The sequence below is a fragment of the Curcuma longa genome, chromosome 7 (genome assembly GCF_044706935.1).
Source record: "Curcuma longa cultivar G26 ecotype Majalengka, Jawa Barat chromosome 7, ITB_CL_G26_1.1, whole genome shotgun sequence".
Classification (NCBI taxonomy): Eukaryota; Viridiplantae; Streptophyta; class Magnoliopsida; order Zingiberales; family Zingiberaceae; genus Curcuma; species Curcuma longa.
The window spans coordinates 4,158,528-4,181,633 of record NC_133867.1 but is presented as its reverse complement, the minus strand read 5'-3'; the positions used below and the strand labels follow the sequence as shown (position 1 = coordinate 4,181,633).

At 37.0% G+C, this 23,106-nt stretch overlaps 3 protein-coding genes and 2 non-coding genes across 5 annotated transcripts; 4 read left to right on the top strand and 1 right to left on the bottom strand.

The window, feature by feature from the left end:
- Positions 1-2,022: 2,022 nt before the first annotated feature.
- LOC141831420 (uncharacterized) lies at positions 2,023-2,694 on the top strand. The gene has a single exon (XM_074718775.1). It carries the CDS (start codon positions 2,023-2,025, stop codon positions 2,692-2,694), a length of 672 nt encoding a protein of 223 aa, XP_074574876.1.
- A 3,659-nt stretch (positions 2,695-6,353) lies between these two features.
- Positions 6,354-7,554, bottom strand: LOC141832376 (uncharacterized). Its single transcript, XM_074719876.1, has one exon. It carries the CDS (start codon positions 7,477-7,479, stop codon positions 6,472-6,474), a length of 1,008 nt encoding a protein of 335 aa, XP_074575977.1. The 5' UTR covers positions 7,480-7,554; the 3' UTR covers positions 6,354-6,471.
- A 3,377-nt stretch (positions 7,555-10,931) lies between these two features.
- TRNAA-AGC (transfer RNA alanine (anticodon AGC)) lies at positions 10,932-11,004 on the top strand. Its single transcript has one exon. It is a non-coding gene; the product is annotated as a tRNA-Ala (tRNA).
- Positions 11,005-11,141: 137 nt separating this feature from the next.
- On the top strand, positions 11,142-11,214 carry TRNAA-AGC (transfer RNA alanine (anticodon AGC)). Its single transcript has one exon. It is a non-coding gene; the product is annotated as a tRNA-Ala (tRNA).
- A 6,621-nt stretch (positions 11,215-17,835) lies between these two features.
- On the top strand, positions 17,836-23,078 carry LOC141831829 (uncharacterized). Its single transcript, XM_074719230.1, is given in 3 exon segments — positions 17,836-18,042; positions 21,711-21,918; positions 21,921-23,078. Coding segments are annotated over 3 exon segments (1,287 nt in total). The 5' UTR covers positions 17,836-17,904; the 3' UTR covers positions 22,862-23,078.
- The last annotated feature ends 28 nt before the right edge of the window (positions 23,079-23,106 follow it).

Genomic DNA, 23,106 nt, shown 5'->3' with positions numbered 1-23,106 from the left:
CTAAATTAGGCTGCGATCAAGTAGGATCATTCTACTTTCATATCTAAGTCTAAGTGCCTTGTTGAAATTAGATTATGTTCTCTCTCTCTAAGCCACAATCCTTGTCAATATTCTTGTGCACGTCAATCCAAGTACTAGATTTGATGTGTCTCTAACTCATTTGGCAGAAATTCTCATTTCTGCGAGTTTAGAGCAATTAGATGGCAGATATGCACCCCCTCGTCTGCCTTCTGGAGGAAAAAGAAAACTAAATGAGAAGGTGTTGGTGTGGTGCTTGCTCTTTCCCTTCTTCAGTAAATCTCTCTTTTGCTGGATTGGGTATTGGTTGAAAATCCAACTTTTAGCAGAAAGTTTGAATCTTTCATGTTGAATCCAAGAGTAGTTGCAGTTAAATCTGAGGATTTGTGATATTATAATGAACTAGAGCTCCTATTGAACCTCGAAAGCCATTCTTTCATGGTGAAGCAAAGAGGAGAATTCCCATCCTGTTTAACCTTCTTTGATATCCTACTCTTTTATTAGTTTTGCCAATGGTTAAAACTCCAATTTTTAGCTGGAAGCTCAAATTTTCATTGTAAATTCAAGAGGTTTTGCAGTGAAATATGAGATTTTATCATAGAAAATCAGACCTTTATTAAAAACAAGGGAATTCAGTGCTACCATCTCATGCGTTATTCTACAAGATGATCTTTTTCTTCTCCATTTTTCCTGATCCAGAAAAGGCAAAGAATCCTTATTTACAAGAGCAAGAAGCCCGCACACGCAATCCCCATAACAATCACTGAATCTAGTCTTAAATTCGAGAGCTTGTATTCATTCTTCCTTGATTCTGAGCACGTGTTTTCTTATTCTGTCCTACCTAAAATCTAATTGTCCTATGTGATCTTATCTGTAATTTTATAATAAATAAATCATAAGATGAAGTCAAATTCAACGGAAAGGAAGTCTAAATTTTCTCCCATTTTAGATTTTTCAATAGTTGGGTCCGCTCTGAAACGACAATGCTAGGATTCTGATTGCTGTTCTTGATTAGATAAGCATGCCTAACTTAGTGGATAAAAACACACATATCTGTAAGGATTAATGGATGTGTATCTCCAATTTGTAAGCGCACACAAAATAAGAAATCGTGAAGATGATTGGTCATTCATGAAGAGAGAGAGAAAGAGGGAGCATTTCCCCAAACTTAGTATCTGTTGTCCTCTAAAGAGGTGAGGAGTTTCTCTGTCTGGAATATTTTCTTCAATGATTACATGTAGACTAAGTGAGGTTTGTAATTGTATGGTGATCTTCATTTTTCCCCTTTGGTTTCATCAGCCTTTTACTATCCTTGCGAGCAATTCCTATGGAGTTCTTGAGTCAATGATGGCATCATCACTGTGATGACACTGGGAGAGAGTTCAAGAAGATGAGTTTGAAGGTGAAAAAAAAACCTTTCATCATTTGTTATGTTTCCTTTTTATTTGGTTCATTTGAAGATTCTTGGATATAGTGAGTTCATGAAGGATCCTAAAGTTGATATGTGAAAAATATTTCCTCTTTTTGAAGTTAGTTAGTTCATCAATTAGTCCAAATAATTCTGTTAACTGCTTTTTTTTTCTCTCCCTTGAAATGATCAGACATTCTTGAGATATGATCCTTTTGCTTATTCAATAGTCTTGAATCACTAGTGTTTCTTTGCAATTAAAACAACTTGAGATATGATCCTCCGGAATATGTTTTCCTTGATCTCTGGCTAATTGTAATACTGTTAAGCTATTAATTAAAGATTATCCAATAAGTTGCATTAGTTCGAGATGATATATAGTATGTTCTCTTCCTTTTCTTTCCTGAAAAACTTGAATTCTTCTCTGATCATCAGAAGCAAAATAAGGTTAAAAGGAGAAACCTGAAACCCTAGAGCTGTTAGTAATGCACGTTAAGGATCAAGATTTTGGCTAAGGAATTGAATGACTTTATCTTGCAGTAATTGGAGAAGTGAAGACTTCAGATTCAAATGCTTTGGACCAACGTAGGTTTCCAATGAAGAAACATGTTGAATGCCATGGCAGAGACTCTGTGAGGAACACAATGTTGAAGCACGAAGACATTTTCAGGCAGCAGGTTCGTGAGCTCCATCGTCTGTATCAAGTCCAGAAGATGCTGATGACTGAGCTGGTGAACAAGGAAGCAGAACTCCATTCCTTGCCGAGTACTGAAGCTACAAAGACTAGAATCTGGAGCAGTGGTTCAACCTCCGAGATAACCCAATCTTCTCGTATCAGTAATGTCAACCAACCTGCAGCTTGCAGCACAAGGGCAGGAGGCTTCCTCTCAAGGGAGCTGAGTTTCTGCTCTCGTGATCGATCGAATGCGCATGCCATGGGCTTTGAATTGGATCAACCAGCTGAAGAGAACACTTTCAGAGGAGACAGGAACACCAAACAGCTCCCAGAAACATGGTCTGATGATGGAGCTGAAATTGACTTGACACTTAGCATAGTTTGCAGTCCTAGAAACAAGAAAGATCAAAGTGTTTCGCCATGTCCGAATGCCGAAATTGGCTGCTCAGATCCAACTGGAAGTGATATCAGGTTGAGGCAGATTAAGCAGGAGAAAGAAGAGGATTGTGGTGATTCCTCTTCTGGCCTGGATAGGGAAATGGTGAAGAGCCCCCCGTGGCTTCTGCGTGCTCTAAATTTGAACAAGACATGAAACAAACATAAAAATTTGTTTCTTGCATTATTCTTGATTGAAAACAGATGATGAAAAGGAACTCTGAGCAAAGGACCTTCTACATTAGCAGCCAAAATTGATTGATTTCTACTGCCAATATATTTCTTTGGGGTTTCAAGTTTGATTTATATTTTTTTCTGTTGAATTTAGAATTTAAGTGATCCAACAATGTAACATGTCTTTTCATCCCAAATATATTTCAAAAACCTGAAATTGGTCCATAATTTTAGACTGCGATATCTTCTTATATTTAACTGCTCACTTCCAAGGATCGACAGTTATGATCATATTATCCCTATTAGTTAGTTTGAGTAGGTTAGTTATGTCAAGAAGCCCTTCAGAGTAGCGTTCAGCTTCCTTATCCTGCAAAACCAAACCCCAGTAACCAAATCCAGCTAATGGAATTATCGATCTCTTTATGATCACTACAGAAGAGGACATTATCTCGACTTTACTACTTTTAAACTGCACTATTGTGCCCAATGACTTGGCCAATCTACATCTAGAAATAAGTCCAAATGGGCCTGATTTGGGCTGGCTAAATCAATTTGAAAGTTTTTTGCTCAATTCCATTGATATGCTTAATCTTTCCTACTTAACTAGTCCACGCCTTGTTTATTCCAAAAAAAATAAAATAGGTGAGAAATAATATTATATTCAAAATAAAATATGAAAAAACTTTCCTTAACAATTTATAATAATTGAAAATTTGGGTTGATTTTTATAATCATATCTAAGAATATTCAAACTTCGACTTAATTTAGTTTAACTTGATTATCTTAAATTTCATTTACAGCCTTAACACAATTCAATCATAGCATCCAAAATGATCATTTTTTAAATGGCAATGGATTGATGGCTTTTTGTATTTGATTTGATCAACTCAATCAACTTGACTTATTAGGTCTATTCAGATACATTCGATTAGCTTGATTGGCTCACCTACACTCCAACGATATAATCGACTCGATTGACCTAACCAGCCCGGCCCCATTTCCAACCCACCACTTGACCAATATCCTTATAAAGAGCTAGCTCTATTCACACTGCAGGCCACAAGAAGCATGGCGATCGAGCAAGCTCCTCCGGTGCCAGGAGCACCGCATCGACCGGCGGCTCACTGGCCGGAAAGTCTACCAGCAGAATTCAGTTGGCCGACATTGATTACGACGACGACAACGACGGAATTGCTAGGTGAACCTCTAATTAACTTAAGTGGTGTTGTTGTTGTCGTTAATAATTGGTCGGTTGAAACGTCCATTTTATTCAAGTGTTAGAGGTTAGATTTCGAGAAGCGACTTGCCGGTCAAGTCAGCTGGTCAGTACGGGTCTGACCTGGGCTCATCTCTGCCTAATCAGAGTGGGGGGTGGGTGTCTTTATGTGCCGAATTGCTACATTATTGGGGTCTGATGAGTTGTAGCCATCGGCAAGCAGTACAACTACAAACACAATGAATAGGTTGTCTTTTGGCTCCTTTCAAGCCCGGACCCAGTCGCGTAGCCAAGTGGTAACGACGGCGAGGGTTCTACCCGCGTGCAATAGTAAAATACTAAAAGAGAATAAAATAAAAAGATTGTCTATCTCTAAAATTAATCGAATGATCATTGAATTGTATTTATAATAATCGAGTAGAGTTGGTTAATACAAGAAGTTAAATGAAAGATGCATGCATGGATTAAGTCGTATAGATTAATTTTATGTTGTAATTTAGTAAAGGTTTATGTAGTACAAGATAATTTGTTAGATATAGATGATAACAAAACCATTATTTGTCCAAAAAAACATTTTTAAAAGAAATTTTCTTTTAAACTTTTAGAGTAGATTTTTATTAAAGTTACTTAATCACGTTAATCATCATTTAATTGCATGCTGTCGCTTCTTATATATTATTCCGGTAAAATATTACAGATGGTTAAGTCACCAATCAATCAACGATTTGACATGTACGATTTTCTGATGGAGCTCGAGGGAGAGGATGAGAACATGAAATGCACTTCAACCGAAGATGAGAATGGTATCGAAGAGTCTTGGGCTTCCGGTAGATTATTCCGACACTCAAATTAATATTCCGTAGAAGGAAAAATGAAAATGCTGAAGAAGAAAAGTTTAGAAAGTCGAACCAATCAACGGAGATGAAGAAGAAGAGTTCAAAAAGTCGAACCAGCCAGCGGAGAAGGAGAGTCCTTGAGAAAATTTTATTTAGGATTTATATAGTCGTTGAGAGGGTATATCTCCACGTCGGCTAGAGCAGTATCATTATGGAAGTGTACAAGGATACTAAATCTGACGAGTGTTAATCGCTTCTGTTTCTTTTTGACATTATGTATAGAAGAAAGGGGTATCTGAGAGGACCAGGTCTGATAACCCCGTAACCGTCATGGTTATTCTGCAACAATCGTTGAATATCCCTACTTTTGTTTGGCGTTATATGCAGATATGAGAGTGCTCGAGGGGTTGTATGGTTGAGTTTGACAACCTAGTAATTGCATCTCCTTTTATATCTTTTTAGCTAGCTGTTGTATGTTTCAGGAGTATGTGTAGTTTCCGAATCAGACTAAAATGTCAGGAGGTGTTCTATGTGTTATGAGTTGCTGAGATGTTGAGTTACTGAGTGGTCGAGAGATGACCTTGAGATCAGTAGCTTGAGTGGTCGATCTCGAGAGGTTTGTGAGTGGCTGAGTGGCCGAGAGATTTAGCTAATCGAGCCATAAGATATGAGAGTGCTGCACTGTTGCAGCTACTAAGCTGCGGGTTGAGTTGCTGAGATGTTGAGTTACTGAGTGGCCGAGAGACTACTGAGTGGCTTTAGATAATCGAGCTACCAAGCTGTCGAGTGGCCGAGCTACCAAGCTGTCGAGTAGCCGAACTAACAAGCTGTTGTCGAGCGATAGAGCTGCCAAGGTGGTTGAAATGACCAAAGTTGATACATATAGGTCTTCAGATAAATTCTATTTTCTTTTAACTTTTTACTCAATTTTTAACTATACGTACCATGTATGAGGAATAGGATTTCACCACATTATATATAATCATGAAGTAACGTTATTGCAAGGAGTGAATCTCTTTATGCCATGATTTAAGTTAAACAAAGAATTACGTAAAAATCATGATCTTAATTGAGAAAGCTCAAACATCTTTTAATCAACTTGTTGAAGAAAAAAAGAATCTTTGAACGATATTGGTGAAGAAACTTATGAACGGTTGTCAATTAGATTTAATTGAATGATAATTACAGAAGGTGGCAAAGCAACAACAGCATTAAAAGCTAGATAGTTCATGCAAATCATAATTGTTTCATTGCCGTCTTCCTTAAGCAATATAAAACATTATAAATATTTTAGTACATGTTTAATGCAAATAAATGTCGCATCAGACATTTTTTTTAAAAAAAAAAAAGATAAACAAAATCAGTAAATGTAATTCAATTATGTTCGATTCTTTAATTTCCTAATAATAATCTACTCAATAGTGTTTATTCATAATATTATTTTAAAGATAAATTAAAAACCTATCTATCCTTTAGTTTAATATTTAAAAATTATTAATATAAAAATATCAAAATTGAATTATATAATATTACCAGGTCGTATATATCCAATGTTATCACTAACTTTATTCAAGAAAATAGATACAAATATGAGTCAACAATATCTCTCTCATTCGCATTAATTTCTTGAGATTCCATCAATAATTTTAATATTTTAACAATAAACGTAAAAACAAAAACAAAAAAATTTTCCATTTTTGTAGTGATGTCATCCTTTCACCATGGCCAAATTCCCATTCCCCTGCTGTTTGGAGTTCGCAAGGGAGCTCTTGCAGTGCGCGATCGCCGCCTGGATGGCGCTCTGCAGCTCCTCCATCGTGCTCCCGTCTGACGAGGAGAACACCGACGACGGCGCCGCCGCCAGCGCCCCGCTGTTGGCTCGCGACGTCCTCGCCGAGTTCGGCGCCGACAGTACCTGCTCTGTTTTCCGCCTGTGCTTTCCCCTCTTCCCTTGCTCCTTGCAACCGGCATCGCCGGAGAACGAGCACGGCCGCCGCCGAAATCCCCTCCACTGGAGGACCTCCTGTTTCTTCTCCCTCTCCTTCTCCTTCTCCTTCTCCTTCTCCTTCTCCTTGTCCTTCTCCTTCTCCTTGTCCCCTCTGAAGAACAGCAGCGGCTCCATCACGCTCGCGTAGTACTTCTTCAGGAGCCGGCTCACGCTGAGCAGCCCTCTGCTTTTCTTCTTCCCGCTCTCGGCCTCCGCCTTCGCCTCGCAAACTTTGCCTTCGCTTGCCTTTTTCCGCGAGTTTGCGAGGCCGAAGAAGGAAGAGAGCAAGCTCCTGGACTTGCTGCCTCTGACCTCGTCGCAGCGATTCGGAGTTTTGTTAATGGCGTCGTCGTCGCGGTCGAGGGAGGCGAGGGCGAAGTGTTCGAAGGTGATGTCGGACGGCCGGGGAGGGCTGGGAGGCGGCAGGAGGTGGTGGAGCGGGAGGAGTTGACAACGCAGGAAGATGTCATCGTCGGCCGCGGTAGCGGTAATTGCTGAAGCAGTTGTAGTAGTTGCAGCACTAGTAGCAGAAGAAGGAGGAGGCGGTGCTTGCGGCTGCTGCGGTGGCGAGGTGGAGGGAGGAGAATGGAAAGTTATGGTGAAGGAAAATTCATGAGAAGGCGAGGTTTCAGAGGAAGAAGGAGGCGGCGGCGGCGGCGGTGGAGGAAGAGGAGGAAGAAGCAGCGTAGCAGTAGTTGTAGGGCTATTAACCTGAGTGATTTCCTCCATGGCACCCCAAATCAAACGGCGCTTGGAATTATATACGAATTAGGAAAACTCTCACACTATTTTTCGTGCATGGTTTCATCGAATGATCCAAGCATTCAAGAAGCTACCAAGTAATTAATAACGAAGTCTCTCTTATTTGGTGAAAAAAAAAAACAACTGAGAAGATCGATCATTAATTCATCTACTTCGGCACTGTAAATTCATCTCGGTCTCAAACAAACAGATGCACACGCAACGTACGTACGCGAAATTGACTGAACTTCTCGGTACGTGGAGTCTGAATATTAAGCAGACATCGACGTTGAAAATCTGTGTCCTCTCCTCGATCGGCGACTACTACTGTTTCCCTCTGTCGATCTCACTGAGCAGCGCAAGACAAGGAGTCGACGTCTCTGAACTCGAAATCTGTCGCTCGCTCGTCGATCACATCACATCAGGCCGGCGATGGCCGGTGCAGCCACCTTGCTTACCTCTTCCAAATTCTACGAGATAGAGCTAGGTAACTGGAAGGATGAAGATGATAAATGAAGTGATTTGACAGGCACATGATGTGAAATGGACCTCGCTTTGTTGTTTTGTGGGACAGCAGAACAGAGAGAGTTGGCACCGCTGCCTTGTCTTGCATGGCAAATTTGGCAGTAGTACCACGTCGACCGTCGGCGGAGTTGATCCGAGCATTTACGTTGCATGCATGGGCCTGCAGGACATCAATGAATTAAGGTACCTACATGGAAGCTAGACCGCTTCACGTGTATGCAAGTTTTGTAAGTTTATTATTATTGCTATCGTTATTATTGTTATCGCTAGTTAATGATGATACGCTAATGATAATTAAATCATTTATATTGAGATCACTATGATATAATTTGCATTAACTACTCTTTCTCTCTGATCTCTTTTGTTCTTTCTTTCTCGTTGTCAGGGTCGATTCCTTCGAGTGTGCCGACCCTTAATTGTGTGGACCAACCAACCAACACAGGTCTCTTTCTCCATTCTTGGACGCTAGCAGCTTCCTACTGTACGTAATGAAAAAGTTGGAAGTGATAGATACAGTAGAAATTAAAAATTTCAACTCTAACTATGCAGAAGAAAAGTAAAAAGGATTCAAATCCATTCAGTCAAGAACCATCTTACAGTTACTTTTAACACGTCTAATCTAAAAAAAAATTGCAACCTAAGCAGTTGATGTGGAACCTAAGAAGTATAAAGGCAACCACGTCCTGTATACAAACAAGTACATAGTCAGCATACATAGGATTCTATATCTGCGTGATAGGATTCTGAAAGACAATATATATAATAAAATCAAATCAAGATTGTTTCTGTGTATTATTCCCTGATAGCTGACTCTGCCAAGCTACAACTAGGTTCACACAGATAGATTACTTCTTGCATCAGAAGTCGACTAAGAAACCACCTAAAAAACATCTTTAACAAGATACAGTAGAGTCAATCACCTCCCAGCTCTTCTTTCCAAATAGCATCAGAAAAAGTAGGCATGAGGGAAACAGTATCACGATGTTGGCTAATAGAAAAAATGGAATACAGTTACGACGATATCACCTGGAATTTAACAAAGTCTAGTTCTCAAGTATAATTTATGAAAAAACTAAACTTTACAGAGATACAAGAAACAAAAGAAACCAACAAGGAAGCATTCCTTACTGCTTAATTATCAGATTTTTTTTGAAAGTTCTTTAGCATCATTCCCATCAATGGACTGTAAGCACAGTTTTAGCAACTCCAATGAGAATGTCAAATTAGAAAACTAATATCACATATTATTAAAATTAAATTAATGATTCAACAAAACAAAAGAATGCACATCTAGTCATATAAAAATAACATTAACATCCTAACTTACATTCCTTAATGAGCACAACTAATTAAAGGTCTGGGATATGGCATTCACAATTGGAACTATAATTTGATAAAAATAAAATAAAATAAAATAAAATCAGAACTATGCTTTGATGGAAAAAAAATCAGCAATATGCCCAAATTTGTATTTCCATATCTATAACAAATATAAATTTTAAAGTTATAGTTGTCTGTATTTCTCTATTTTACCAACCACGCAATCTTATGAACTAGAAACTAAAAGTGGTTCATGAAATATTAAAATAGCATAACTATCACAAACTTTACAAAATATAAACCTTGAAACCATACAGAAGTTTGATACTTCAATTATTAATTGGAAGTTACATATGTAACTTGCATTAACAGTTTATCACCCTATGAGACAATGAGCAAACTTGACAATGCCAACAAAATACAGTGGTCATGACTGATTCCTTACAAATTGGAAAAAACATGACACAACATTCATAAAAAATTAGTAGTGAGAGCATAAATAAAGCTGGATAAATAATTTTTACATAACAGATCGATAAGGATGTAAATGAAACTCAGAGAGCAAGTGATTTTCCCTTCTAATTTAACTTTAAAAAATCACATCATTATTTTTAAGAAATTCTTCAGGATAATAAGTCTCTACCCTTTTTCATCCTAGATGAAATGAAATGAAATGAAGCGTCCAACTATTTTTTGAGGAAGAAGCTTCTTTCTTCTGAGTAATGGCAATTTAGCTAGAAATTAATATTTGGATTAATACTTAATATGCATCTATTTTATCATGGATCAAAACAGTTGAAAATTTGCATTTAGTCCTAGTAAACTTCTATGATTATATTTATCGTGCAGTGTCGTTTATTGTATACATCCTAACATCAAATATTACTTTTGTCCAACGTCTAAAACAATGAGAAATAACAACTACTGATGATAAATGGATCATCTTTACATAAATTTTAGATACGGGATAGGCATGAAATTCTACCAAGTAAATCATCAGTACTAATTCATGTGCAAACTATTCACTATTGTAAGAATCAAAAATTCATTTTCCGATAAAAAAAATAGTAGCAAAAACTACTGAAGATAAATGGATCATCCTTTCATGAATTTAGATACTAAAATTTAAGAGAAAATCTGAGCCAAATAAGTGAAAGTCGAGCACTCGAAACAGGGAGCTCATGCCTTAAAGAAGAACTTGGGGAGCTCTAGGAGTTTAGGAAGGAATCCTAGAGTTTATATCTGAATGTTGGGATCAATATGAGGTAGAGAAGGAGTGAATAACTCTTTTTGCATCGATTAGATTGATAGTAAAAATTTAAAGAGAAATCGACACCACATATACAATACTGAAATTTTACTGCATTTATAATTTTTTAAAGATGTTACTCTAAGACCTTGTCGTAGCACTCTACCACCACAAATCTTTTTTTTCCTATACCTTTCAGAAGTGGAGAATTTTTTTTCATAAATACAAATAATACAAAATATAAAAAAATTTGAAATACAATGTAAGCTATAATTTACATAATAACTTTGCTTAGATAGTTTCAAATTTACTTTCTGAAGGTCTAGAATATAACATCACTTCAAATGGGGATGTAGCTCAGATGGTAGAGCGCTCGCTTAGCATGCGAGAGGTACGGGGATCGATACCCCGCATCTCCATATTTTTATTTTATTTTTTATTAAAATATAATTTAATATATTTGAAATACAATGTAAGCTATAATTTACATAATAACTTTGCTTAGATAGTTTCAAATTTACTTTCTGAAGGTCTAGAATACAACATCATTTCAAATGGGGATGTAGCTCAGATGGTAGAGCGCTCGTTTAGCATGCGAGAGGTACGGGGATCGATACCCCGCATCTCCATATTTTTATTTTATTTTTTATTAAAATATAATTTAATATAATAATTTTTAAGTTTATAAAAAATTAAATTATATTTAAATATAACTACTAGTAATATAATAAAATTTAGTTATCAGATTTTTTTATTCTTTATAACTTTTTTATTAAAAATTAATTATTAAATACTTTCAATTTGAAATAATTAATAGAATTGATTAAATTAATTTGGTACTTATATTGAAGTAGGAGATGTAGCTTAGCTAGAAATTAGTAGAGTATAAAAAAATAAGATAAACATCAAAATACAACGAACAAAGAAAAAATTCATTAATTTTTCTTTGATACCAAATTGTAAATTATAAATATGTATCTCTTAGAGATTATATTATATATCAAATGTTTTTAAAATTAAATTAAAGCCTAAAATAGCCTAATCTTATATAATTTTTTAAAAATTAAATTAGAAAAATAAGCAATTCATAATTATATTATGTATAGAATGATTCACAACGTCATGATAACTAAAACCCACGCGCTAGCCAACTACGCAACTAGGTCATTCATTAATATTTACTAATAATATATTATTATAAGATTTATAGGGCTGGGCTACAACCCAGAATGATATCTTATGTTTTTATTTTTTTTTAAAAAATATAAATTTATAGTTGCCACAATGTAAAAAAATAATTTTTAAAAATTTAGTCATGAGAATTTTCTATGAAGCTTCTCTTTTATTAAAAATTAATTATTAAATATTTTTAAATTTGAATAATTAATAAAATTGATTGAATTAGTTTGATACTTATATTGAAATAGGTACGTAGGGATGAGAAAGTTTGATCAAACTGACCGAATTGATCGATTTAAAAATTTGATTTAGTTATTTCAGGATTTTAATTTTTTTCTAAAAATTTGATTATGTCAGTTAATTCGATTTGTTTTTTATTTTAAAATATCTTATTTGATTAAATCAAATAAATTAAAATTAAAAGAAAATCAATAAATACCTAATTAAGTGAATCTATAAATCCCTAATTAATAGATAAATCTCCCATAATACTTCACAATTTTGATTATTTTGGTTAATTTGATTTTTGATTGAATTAACCAATATTTTAACAGTTTGATTTGTTCAATTTTTATTTAAAAATTTAATTAGTTCGGTTAGTTCAAAAAATTTTGATTTATTCAGTTTCAATTAATTTGGTTTGGTTTAATTTTAACCGAATACTTAGCTTTAATCACTTCTCCTTTAAAACCCTCAAGATTAATTTTCGTTGAAACTCTTTTTTATAAGTTGATGTCAAGTTAATTTCCACTCATCAGTCAACTATCTTCTTTCATTAGTCAACTAATCCACTATAAATTAGTCAATTATTCATTACCATTAGTCAACAATTGCTAATCAATCAAATCTCATAGTTGAGTTCTGAATTCTCTGTTTGCTTGAATAGTAACATCAGTCAATTGCTAATCCTAGCACTTGATTGATCACAACCAGTCGAGTTGAATAGCTGAGTTCCAAACTCTCTGGTCACTCAAACTATAACATCAATTGGTTGATTGGTATCAATTGATCGAGTTGATCAACTAAGTTGCAAACATTCTGTTTGCTATAATAACAATAACAATTGACTAAATCAAACTTATCAATAGATCGTTATCGGAGTAGAACACTGTTTACAATTAAGTTTCAACATTTCTGCTTGCTGCTATAGTGTATTACTCGATTGATAAAATCCATCAGTCGACTATACTATAGCAAAAATCATAAATCTCAAATACTATAACAAATCCTGATACTGCAATAAATCTTAAAATTCTATAGCAACCATAAATATTGTAGTAGAAATTCTAAATGTTGTACACGATGTCAGAAATACTATTCATATCAAATACTGACCCTTGTGTCTTCAGAACTTACTCGTATGATTATTGCAGGTGAATTTTGACTTATTAGGGTCTCATCCTTGCCTAGTATTCGATTGACTTTAATTTACCAAAACTTCCTTTGCCTAATATTTGGTCAAGCTTGACTTGCTGGAACTTTCTTATTGCTTAATATCTAGTTAATCTTGATCAGCTGGGACATTCTCATTGCTTGGCATCTAGTCAACCTTGACCTATTTGGACCTTAATGTTGTTTAACATCTGGTCAACTTTGACTTGTCAGGATTTTACCATACCTAGCATCCAGTTACCCTTGACCTACTAGAACTTTTTCTCATCGTTAAGTATTCAGTCAACCTTGATCCACTTGAACTTCACTACCGTCAAATATCCAGTCAACCTTAACTCACTTGACTCTTCATTCTAGTCAATAAATATATTGATTGATTATCAAACATCCAATCAACATTGACTTACTTACGTTTTGCTCAACCAACTAACATATTGATCAAACATCGAAATTCATTTCTAGTCAACTCGATCTTGGTCAATTTGATCAACTTTGATCAATCATCGATGTACCCCACTAAATTACATAAAGAACTCTGAAAAATAAAATAGAAGCAGAACAAAAGGTAACTGAGCTAAATGAGAATTCAAGAGATCGAACTTTAAGTTAGGAGCTGCTAAATGCCCTTTAGTATAATTAAAAATTTCCCACAAATTATATATTATAGGTTTCAAATTGTCTGACTTGCAATTCTAGATCTTTGCATATGTAATTATAGATCTTTGCATATGTAAAATATGGGACAATCTTACTGTTTTAAGATTGTTGGGTAATCTTCTTTTTGAGATTATTGTTGGAGTTATAGGGAATAATCTGAACTTGAAATTATAATTCAAAATTTAGAATTATCTATCAACATGATTTGAGCTGATAATTTCAAACTGCCAACCAAAGTTGGAAAAATCGAGCTATACTAAGTTGCTTTGTGTCGAGCTTCCAAACCACTGAGTGACTCGAGCACCAAGTTAGGAAGCTGGCACTGAATGGGTTGCCACTGTCAAGTACTTCTCGAGTAGATTTCTGTTGCCTTGTGTCGAGCTAGCTAAGTGTCGATCTTGTAAGGAAGGCTGAGTCACCATGAAGGCTGAGTTGCTGAGTGCCCAAGCTGGCCAAGTGCTCAAGCTATCATGTGCTTGAGCTCAACTGAGTGTCGCAAGGCCTGAGAGGCTCGGGTCGTCGAGTGCCGAGTTACCGGAGTGCCAGGTACTTCCTAAGTGGGATGTCGGGTGCAGTTGCTTGAGTTGGTTGAGTGTCGAGAGACAAGTCACCGCCTGCTGAGTGCTCCTGAGCTGTTGATTACCGAGCTGCTCCTTAGTGGTACGATGAGTGCTCTTGAGTCAAAACATTGAGTGCTGAGTCGAGACACCAAGTGCTGAGTCGGTCGAGTGGTCTGATTACCAAGTCCAAATGGGTCGCCACTGCCTGGGCCCAAGTTTGGAGGCCAAGACCAAATAGGTCGTTGAATGCCGAGTCAGAAAGCAAGTTTGAATCGGGAAAGAGAGAATCTGATGCTTATGTTTAACATAATTTTCTTAAAATAGATTCGCCCCCTCCGATAGTACTTCACATTGAAAATATAAGGAGAAGATCATAGGTTATACAATGGAAGATATTTTCATTGATATGAAACCTTTTAGATAAAATCTAAAAATAAAATCATGAGAGCTGAGGTTCAAAGTAGACAATATCATACATTTGGGCCTAAGCCCTCATAGTTTTACTTTTGGACTTTACCCAAAAGTTCTCATACCAATGGAGATATCTTCCATCTTATAAACTTATAATCTTCTATATGCATTTTTAATGTATGACTTTGATTGTAATCTCAACAATCCTCCTCTCAAATGAAGGACCATCATACTCCAATCGAGGCCAACTTGACGTCCGATCTCTTCACCCAACATGCCCTCTTTGTCTTGATGTTCAATTCTTTTGATCTGTCAAGACTATCTAATATCCGGTCCAACTAACAAACTAGGACATGTTTATCTTGAGAGTTTATTGTAGATTTTACTGAGAGCCTCCTACCATTATCCTTATGGTTCAAGCCTCCCCTACCTCTTTCATTTTTTCCTGAGGTTCCCCATATAATTCCACATAGACTACGGCTCTGATATCATTTATTACAACTGATGGAATCAATATACCTTCACGATGATTTGATATTGTCCACTTTGAGCTCAAGGCCTCATGCTTTTATTTTTGGATTTTATCCAAAATATCTTATACCAATAGAGATATCTTCCATCTTATAGACTCATGATCATCTTTATATATTTCTAATATAGGACTTTGATTATAATCCCAATAATAAATTATCGAGCGAATCGATCTATCAATCTGTGTAATGTAGCCGATCAAATCTAATCTGTTGCAACTATCGTTTGCTGACGCCGTGGATAACATTTATCTGTTGCAACAGGCGTTTGCTAACTTGGCAGACTAACGAAGTCATCTACTTGCTGATGTGGCATTTGGTAGACTGATCTGGTTTGATCTATTGATCCGAGTGACATGGCAGATTGACATAGTACGACATCCACTCAACAGTCTGCTTACGTGGCATTCGGTTGACCGATCTGGTTCGGTAAATCGATCCACTAATTCGAACCTCTTGGCTTAGTCTTCCTCCTAGCATCGTGCGTCTCAAATGCCAGAGTACTTTGATATAACTTCTTGTCCCTCAGCTGTCGAACCCGTCGACTCCTTTCCCGTGTCATCCTTCTTGTTCATTGCGTCTTCTACCAAGATTCGTCATCTTCGATGCTCTTTGTCCTTTTTGGTTCCTCACCATACTCCATCAGATCTTGAGCCATGTATTTTCAATGTGAGTATTTGATTATAACCCCAATAATCTTCCCTTCAAACGAAGGATCATCATACTCCAATTAAGGTCGCTCCTTTCCACTGCATCACACACCTTATGTGTACTACTTGGAGCACCACCCACTTGTTTCCACTATGCCGCATGGTTTATGTGTACTACCTAGAGCATCACCTGCCTCGAGAGATTATCATGGATTTTATCGGCCTTTACTATTATCCTTATGGTCCGAACTGAGCATGTACCCTAACATTATCATGGATAGAATTGTTGAACAAAATGCACGACAGAAAGATAAAATGAGGGGAACTAAGGTGGATGAAGTTTCTTTTTTTCTTCTTTTTGTTTCTCCTTTCTACTCAAAATCACGACTTTCTTAAATAGAGCACCACCTCTTGCCAGAATTGAATGGTCGATTAAAGGTCATTTACTTCCTTTACATGTCTAACTCAAAACATTAGTTGTTGGCAATTAATAGTCACCCGCTTCACCCAAGCAGTTACGGATTTGCCATTAACGTTGATTGTTTTAGATTGAATCATTAATGTGCCCATTATGCACTTGAACAATTAACAAAAAGGGATTCAGGTGGCAAGTACACATGTTGATTCGCGCAGGTCATGCTCACATATGAGTTACTTGGGTTCAATGTAATTTGGACCTTGGATTCTCACCCCCTCCAATCGATACGCGCGTATCCACAATTTTCACAATTGTAATTCATCTTAATGCCACTTAATTGGATTAAACTCTTATTCATAATGGAATATCTTTCATCCACCTCTTTTTCTTTCATATTTTTTCAACATAAACAATAATATTATTTTTTTCAACATAAACAATAATATTGTTTTGAAATAGAGTCATGTAAGCTTGACTTACTAATCCAAAGAGGGGGTTAGTATCCTAAGATATCAATTATAATTATAATTATAAGCATAAGCATAAGTAGAATAAATGTCAAAAAATAAAAATAACATAATATCATATCTTCATTTAGTCATTAATAATATCTTAAATAACAACAAATAATGATTAAAATTTCAGAGAAAAAAAATCTTTTAAACCAATTGTGACTACAAAAATATGAGCCAGAAGTAACACAATCACCAAGAAAAGAAAAGGTTTCCAATGAAATTACACATTTATATATGATACTTAAAACATATCTCATTATTATAACTTTGGATAATACTTATGCAATAATAAGTAGGGATAAAGCAAAGCACTATAAGTAAGGATTAAGACCCAAAAATAAAGCTAAAATATATATTAAGCAATAAACATATTAATAAAAATAATTAATGTTAAGTCTTTGCAGGTCGAACATAACTTTAATTTGATTCTTTATTAAGCAATAAATTAAGAAGCAAAATTTTTTAAAAAAACATTTTCTAATGTGTTTGTTAGATTTTTTTTTTCTCAAGTTTTTTTTTCCGTTTTTTATTTTTTTTTCCGTTTATTTAGGCTTTTATTGGAAAACAGATCGTGTCCATTAGGTGATATTTTTGTTCGATTATTATTTTTAAATAAAAGATTATTTCGATGTGTAATCCTATTCGACTACGCAACTAGACGGATCGGGTTGCAAGTCAACTCGGGCCGGATCAGTTCGAAATATCCACCTTGTTGTCCAGATCCAATGGACCTGCCTGCTGTTTGGATCAGGTGTTGATTATACTTAAGCGAGAAAATTGCAAAGCGAGTGGATGAAGCACACGTGTGATGATCTCCTACCGTGACGCGTTGGAGAAGAAGTCAACCACGTGTCCTTCACCGAATCCAACTGCATACTCGTGTTTCCTGTTTGGTTGGGGGGCGGCGGCGGCCGCCTGTTCCGAGGGTTGGGCCGGGCCGGGTGGCGCCCGCTCGATACCACGTTTGCGCCGGTGACTCCCCCGCCTATTTAAGCCCTCCGTCGTCGATGCTGAGTTCCTCCCGCTTCTTCCGCTACGCCGCTCGGCGATTTTCCTATCCTCCTGCCTCCCGTATGGCCGCCGTTTCCACAGCCTGCGAAGCGAAGGAGCCGCAGCAGCCTCCGCCCAGCGCCCCTCCTGTTCGGGTATGATTGAATACTAAATTAGGTTAATTGCGTTCCCAGCTTTAGATTTGGACAGGTTGATCGAGCCTTTTCTTCATTTATGGTTGGCGCATCTTGAATCGACCGTGTTTCCGGGTTGATGTTCGGATTGCAGCCGGATCTGAGCGGAAATGTCTATGTCACCGCCTTTTTGAGTTTTATTCCTCACCGAAACAAAATTTGGGTTGCAATTTTGATGCTCTGCGGTGAGATTTTGCGACTAGCATATTGGGCATATGAACCTAGATAATGACGCATTTACTACTCCATCCATCCTATTCACGGCTACATCACTCCAATCGGGTGAAGCAAAAAAGACTTATTATTTTCTACTTAATATATTGGAACGTGTTTGAATACGCCTCCAGGCCAGTATCCTTAGACCTACACTCATAGTCAGGACGGTAGGCTTCGGACAATGGACTTCGTAGTTGAATGGTTTATCAGAATTGATTAATAAACTTAGCTGAATCGTTTCTTACATTGTTTCTCCTTCCCCTCTAGTGTCCAGTGTTTTTTTGTCAAAAATTTGAAAAGTGAAAGATGAGGCCTTTTCAATAGTGAAATTCTAACAGGATTTTCTAAACATCTAATCTTCACATTACACGTTGACCTCAGGCCTCAAGATATTCCACATTATGTTTCCTTGTCACCACACACAATATTCTCACATCAATTTTATTCTTTTCCCTGCCATCATTGTGCATATGTTTCATGCTCATGGAACTTGAATGCTATCTTGTCTATCAAAAAAATCACTCTCTGTACTAGATCTGGTAGTGATCTATCTTATGATCATTGATATGTTCAAATTCATTGTAGATGTCTGTCCTAGCCAACTAGTACTTTCAGCTTGCAAGTTTAATTATGGCACTCATTCAAAGTTGAACTGTTGCTGAGTTGGGTAACCTGTGCCTGAGATTTGAGGTGAATGAGGAAGGATGAACAATAAACAGATTCTTTCACACTGGTTAATTGGATCAATTTGGGTGAAGTATCTGATGTGAAATGCCCATTATTATATGAGTTGAGCCAGGTACGTAGAGATTTGAGGAGATTAAGCAACATAGGTACAGGGTCCTAGACTGTCCAAGTTTGGATTCTTTGAAAGAGCTATGGTCAAGTGCTAAATTAGGTCTGGCTTGGTATAAAATCTGCACAAGGTTGCAGGCTTAACTAGTTATCGGTGGGCATTGCTCAGGGTGAATGCACTTATAACTCAAGTTCCTCTTTATGGTGGCATTCAGGCCTTGGGATGCATGTTATTCATTGAGCTAATTGTTTGGTAATTGTATTGCTGGCTGGCAATTCCCAAGTTTTTACCCTTTTTAGAGACATGTTGTGTTCTCATTGGTGAAAATTTTAGCGGAGTATTTATCTTGCTCAGTTTTTCACACAGTGGTGGGTTTTTTGCAGTGCAAAGTGAGGTGAACCTCACGTGAAGTCAATTTCTCACTGCTTTATATGCTCTTCCTACAATATGTCATTGTCATTTGATCTATCTCAATGCCCATTATTTTGTATTCTGGTTCACAAAGGTCACTTTTCCTCACTTTTTCCTTTTTGTACTTTTAGCAGTTCAAAAATCTTATATGCTGTTTGGCCACTACTCAGGCCTTATGGCACAGCTTGGCTTATGCTTAAATCTTACAGCACAGTTTGATTTATCTCACCATATCTCCAATTATCAACCAAACTGACTGTAGCTTCATTGGCTTTTGGGGAACTCTTAGTACTTTTGCTTGATCAAAGTAGCCAAACTAGGCTAGTGAACTGATAAAATCCCCCAACATAACCTGATCTCTCAAATTGATGCAAATTGCCTATTGTACTATAGTGATTTCACCTTCATGCCACTCAACTTTAAAGACAGACCAATTTTATCACCTGCACCAAACTGCTTCTCCTTGTCTGTAGAGATTTTGGAGGATGCGTTAAGACTCCATTACCTAGTTTTGTATCTAATGCTCAACGTCAAGAGGGAGGGGATGTAGTCAGCTCTGACCTGACTCATATGATGTAGGATTGTTTTTCAAGCTAAGTACTTCTACCATTGAATCATAGCCAGTCAATGACTCTTAGGTGTTTTTTTTTTTAAAAATCTGCTTCTTAATGGCTTGTTACAACATTTTGTAAAATTAGTTTAAGGTTGAGGAAGGTATTCCAGTTTCCATTTGCAATTGGAAGAGACTTTTTTTCTCATAGGATGAGCTTTAGTATTTTCCTTTTACATGAATATGAAATGAAAATTGTCAACAACACATGTTGACCAATTGCAAACTGATGTTCAATGCCTATACTTGTACAAAGTGTCGTTCTTAATTTCTAGTCTTGGAGAGTATTCAACACAATTATGAATTTGGCATTCTGTATATGGACATATGCTCTCTAAACTCACACATGCAGGAAGATTTGTACTTGTATTATGGGTTCATTTTGGACTTTAAAAGTTTTATGATATCGCACTTGTTGCTCTTGAATGGTTATAGTACACTAATCTGAGGCAATTGACACCATTTTAGCTGCTTATGTAAAGTCACATTGGACTCTTCCTTGTTATCCAAGTCCATCCATTCTGCACTTCCACCATCCTCATCTTCTTGTCATCTCAAAAACTCTTCCTAAGGCTTGGTTCGGGTTCCACACCTTTGCATTTTCTTTGGAGGTTATCATTGAATTCATGAAATGTGGCATCATGATGGACACCATGCTTGACATCATCTAGAATTAATTGCCCTTTCCTTCTCATTCATCTCTCGAGTTTATGGATTGGTGTAATGTTAAATTTTCAATTCCATAGGCAAACATTTGCTTCATTGCAGAGTGAAAATGTAGTCATCCCTCTTTTACAAGAACTCTAAAAGTGAAAAAAAAAAAATCTTTGAGGCACCTTTGATGGAGGTTAAATGAATAGTAAAAATTTCACTTCATGCTCAGTGTGTTCGCACAAATGTTGCAAATTTTATTTGGTCAAATTCACTTTATATGTGTGGCATATTGGTGCAATGATGCTCCCAAGAGGTTAATTTCAACCTGGTTGTTTTGATGTGTTTAGAAAAGTATTTAAGTGAGGGTTGACCTATGTTTCTTGTGTTTGCATCAAGTGTGAAGAATTTAGAATAGTGCACATAACAGCTCAAAGAGCTTGGTGATTCGACATAGTTGAATTGGTTGGTTGTTAGTTCAATGGCTTGAAGGCTTGGCATGGATTTGGACTTTGAAGACAAGGGGATAATCATGGCACATGAAGCAAGCACGGAGAGTCTAGTGCATTTAAGGTAGTGAGGGCTTGACATAAGGTATACTCTAAGGCAGTCTGAAGTGAGGTGTACTCTTAGATGAGGAGTGAAAGATAGCACGTGAAGTAATCTTGTGGAGCTTGGTATATTTGAGGGGTTGAGGGCATCACACGAGGTGAACTTGAGGACAATAAGATGTCTTTTAAAATATCAATACTTACGTAATTGATACTTGAAGATGTAGTTCATAAATGATAATGGACGTTGGCGAGTCTCATCAAATTCTTGGTTATATTAAACTTCATATGTTTACTATTTTTTCCACTTTGTAGTCGACTATGAGATAATTATATCTGCTTGTTTGCCTCTAATTCTGAATGCTAACATAACTGACAATGGAACTCACTGTAGGTGGCCAAGCGTTTGGAGAAGTTTAAGACGACTATCTTCACTCAGATGAGCATGCTTGCAGTTAAACATGGAGCCATTAACTTAGGCCAGGGTTTCCCAAATTTTGACGGGCCTGATTTTGTCAAGGAAGCTGCCATTCAAGCTATAAGGGATGGGAAGAATCAATACGCAAGGGGTTGTGGCGTAGCTGATCTTAATACCGCCATCGCGGCAGGTTCCACAAGGACACTGGTCTACATATAGATCCCGAGAAGGAAGTGACCGTGACATCTGGGTGCACTGAAGCAATTGCTGCGACCATGTTGGGTTTGATCAATCCTGGCGACGAAGTGATTCTCTTTGCTCCATTTTACGATTCCTATGAAGCAACTCTTTCTATGGCTGATGCTAAAATAAAGGCCATCACTCTTCGCCCTCCTGACTTCGCAGTCCCAGTCGATGAGCTCAAGTCTGCAGTCTCGAAGAACACACGTGCGATACTGATAAACACACCTCATAATCCAACCGGAAAAATGTTCACCAGAGCAGAACTGGAACAGATTGCCTCCCTCTGCATAGAAAACGATGTGTTGGTCTTTGCTGATGAGGTTTATGATAAATTGGCATTTGAAGCTGAGCATATCTCGATGGCTTCCCTTCCTGGTATGTATGAAAGGACTGTGACTATGAACTCTCTAGGGAAGACATTCTCCTTGACAGGATGGAAAATTGGATGGGCTATAGCACCACCACATTTGACATGGGGGTTGAGGCAAGCACACTCATTTCTAACATTTTCCACTTCGACTCCGATGCAATGGGCAGCTTCAGTAGCTCTGAGGGCACCTGATACCTACTACGAGGAGTTGAAGAGGGACTACTTGGCAAAGAAAGCTATACTGGTGGAGGGACTAAAAGCTGCAGGTTTCATAGTGTATCCATCAAGCGGAACCTACTTTGTTATGGTGGATCACACACCTTTTGGGTTTGAAAATGACATTGCCTTTTGTGAGTACCTAATTAAGGAAGTTGGTGTCGTAGCGATTCCAACCAGCGTGTTCTATCTCAACCCGGAGGAAGGAAAGAATTTGGTCAGATTCACCTTCTGCAAGGATGAGGAGACGCTGAGGGCTGCAGTTGAGAGGATGAAGGAAAGGCTTCACAAGAGCTGAAAAGCATATAGTATCTTTAATCTTCTATGATGTGCTCTCTGCTCAACTTCTCATAGGTTAAGAGGCGCATTACCTGAATTTATAGAAGTATTTATAGTTTTTTTTATGAACTGTTCGAAATGAAGCTTAAGTGATAAGCTATCAAACATTTCGCCTTGCTGGTGGATTTCATTTTCAAAGGCTGATTAATCCTTATTCTAATGGGTTCTCTTATTGAGGGGAAAAGTGCTGCAGTTATTTTTTAC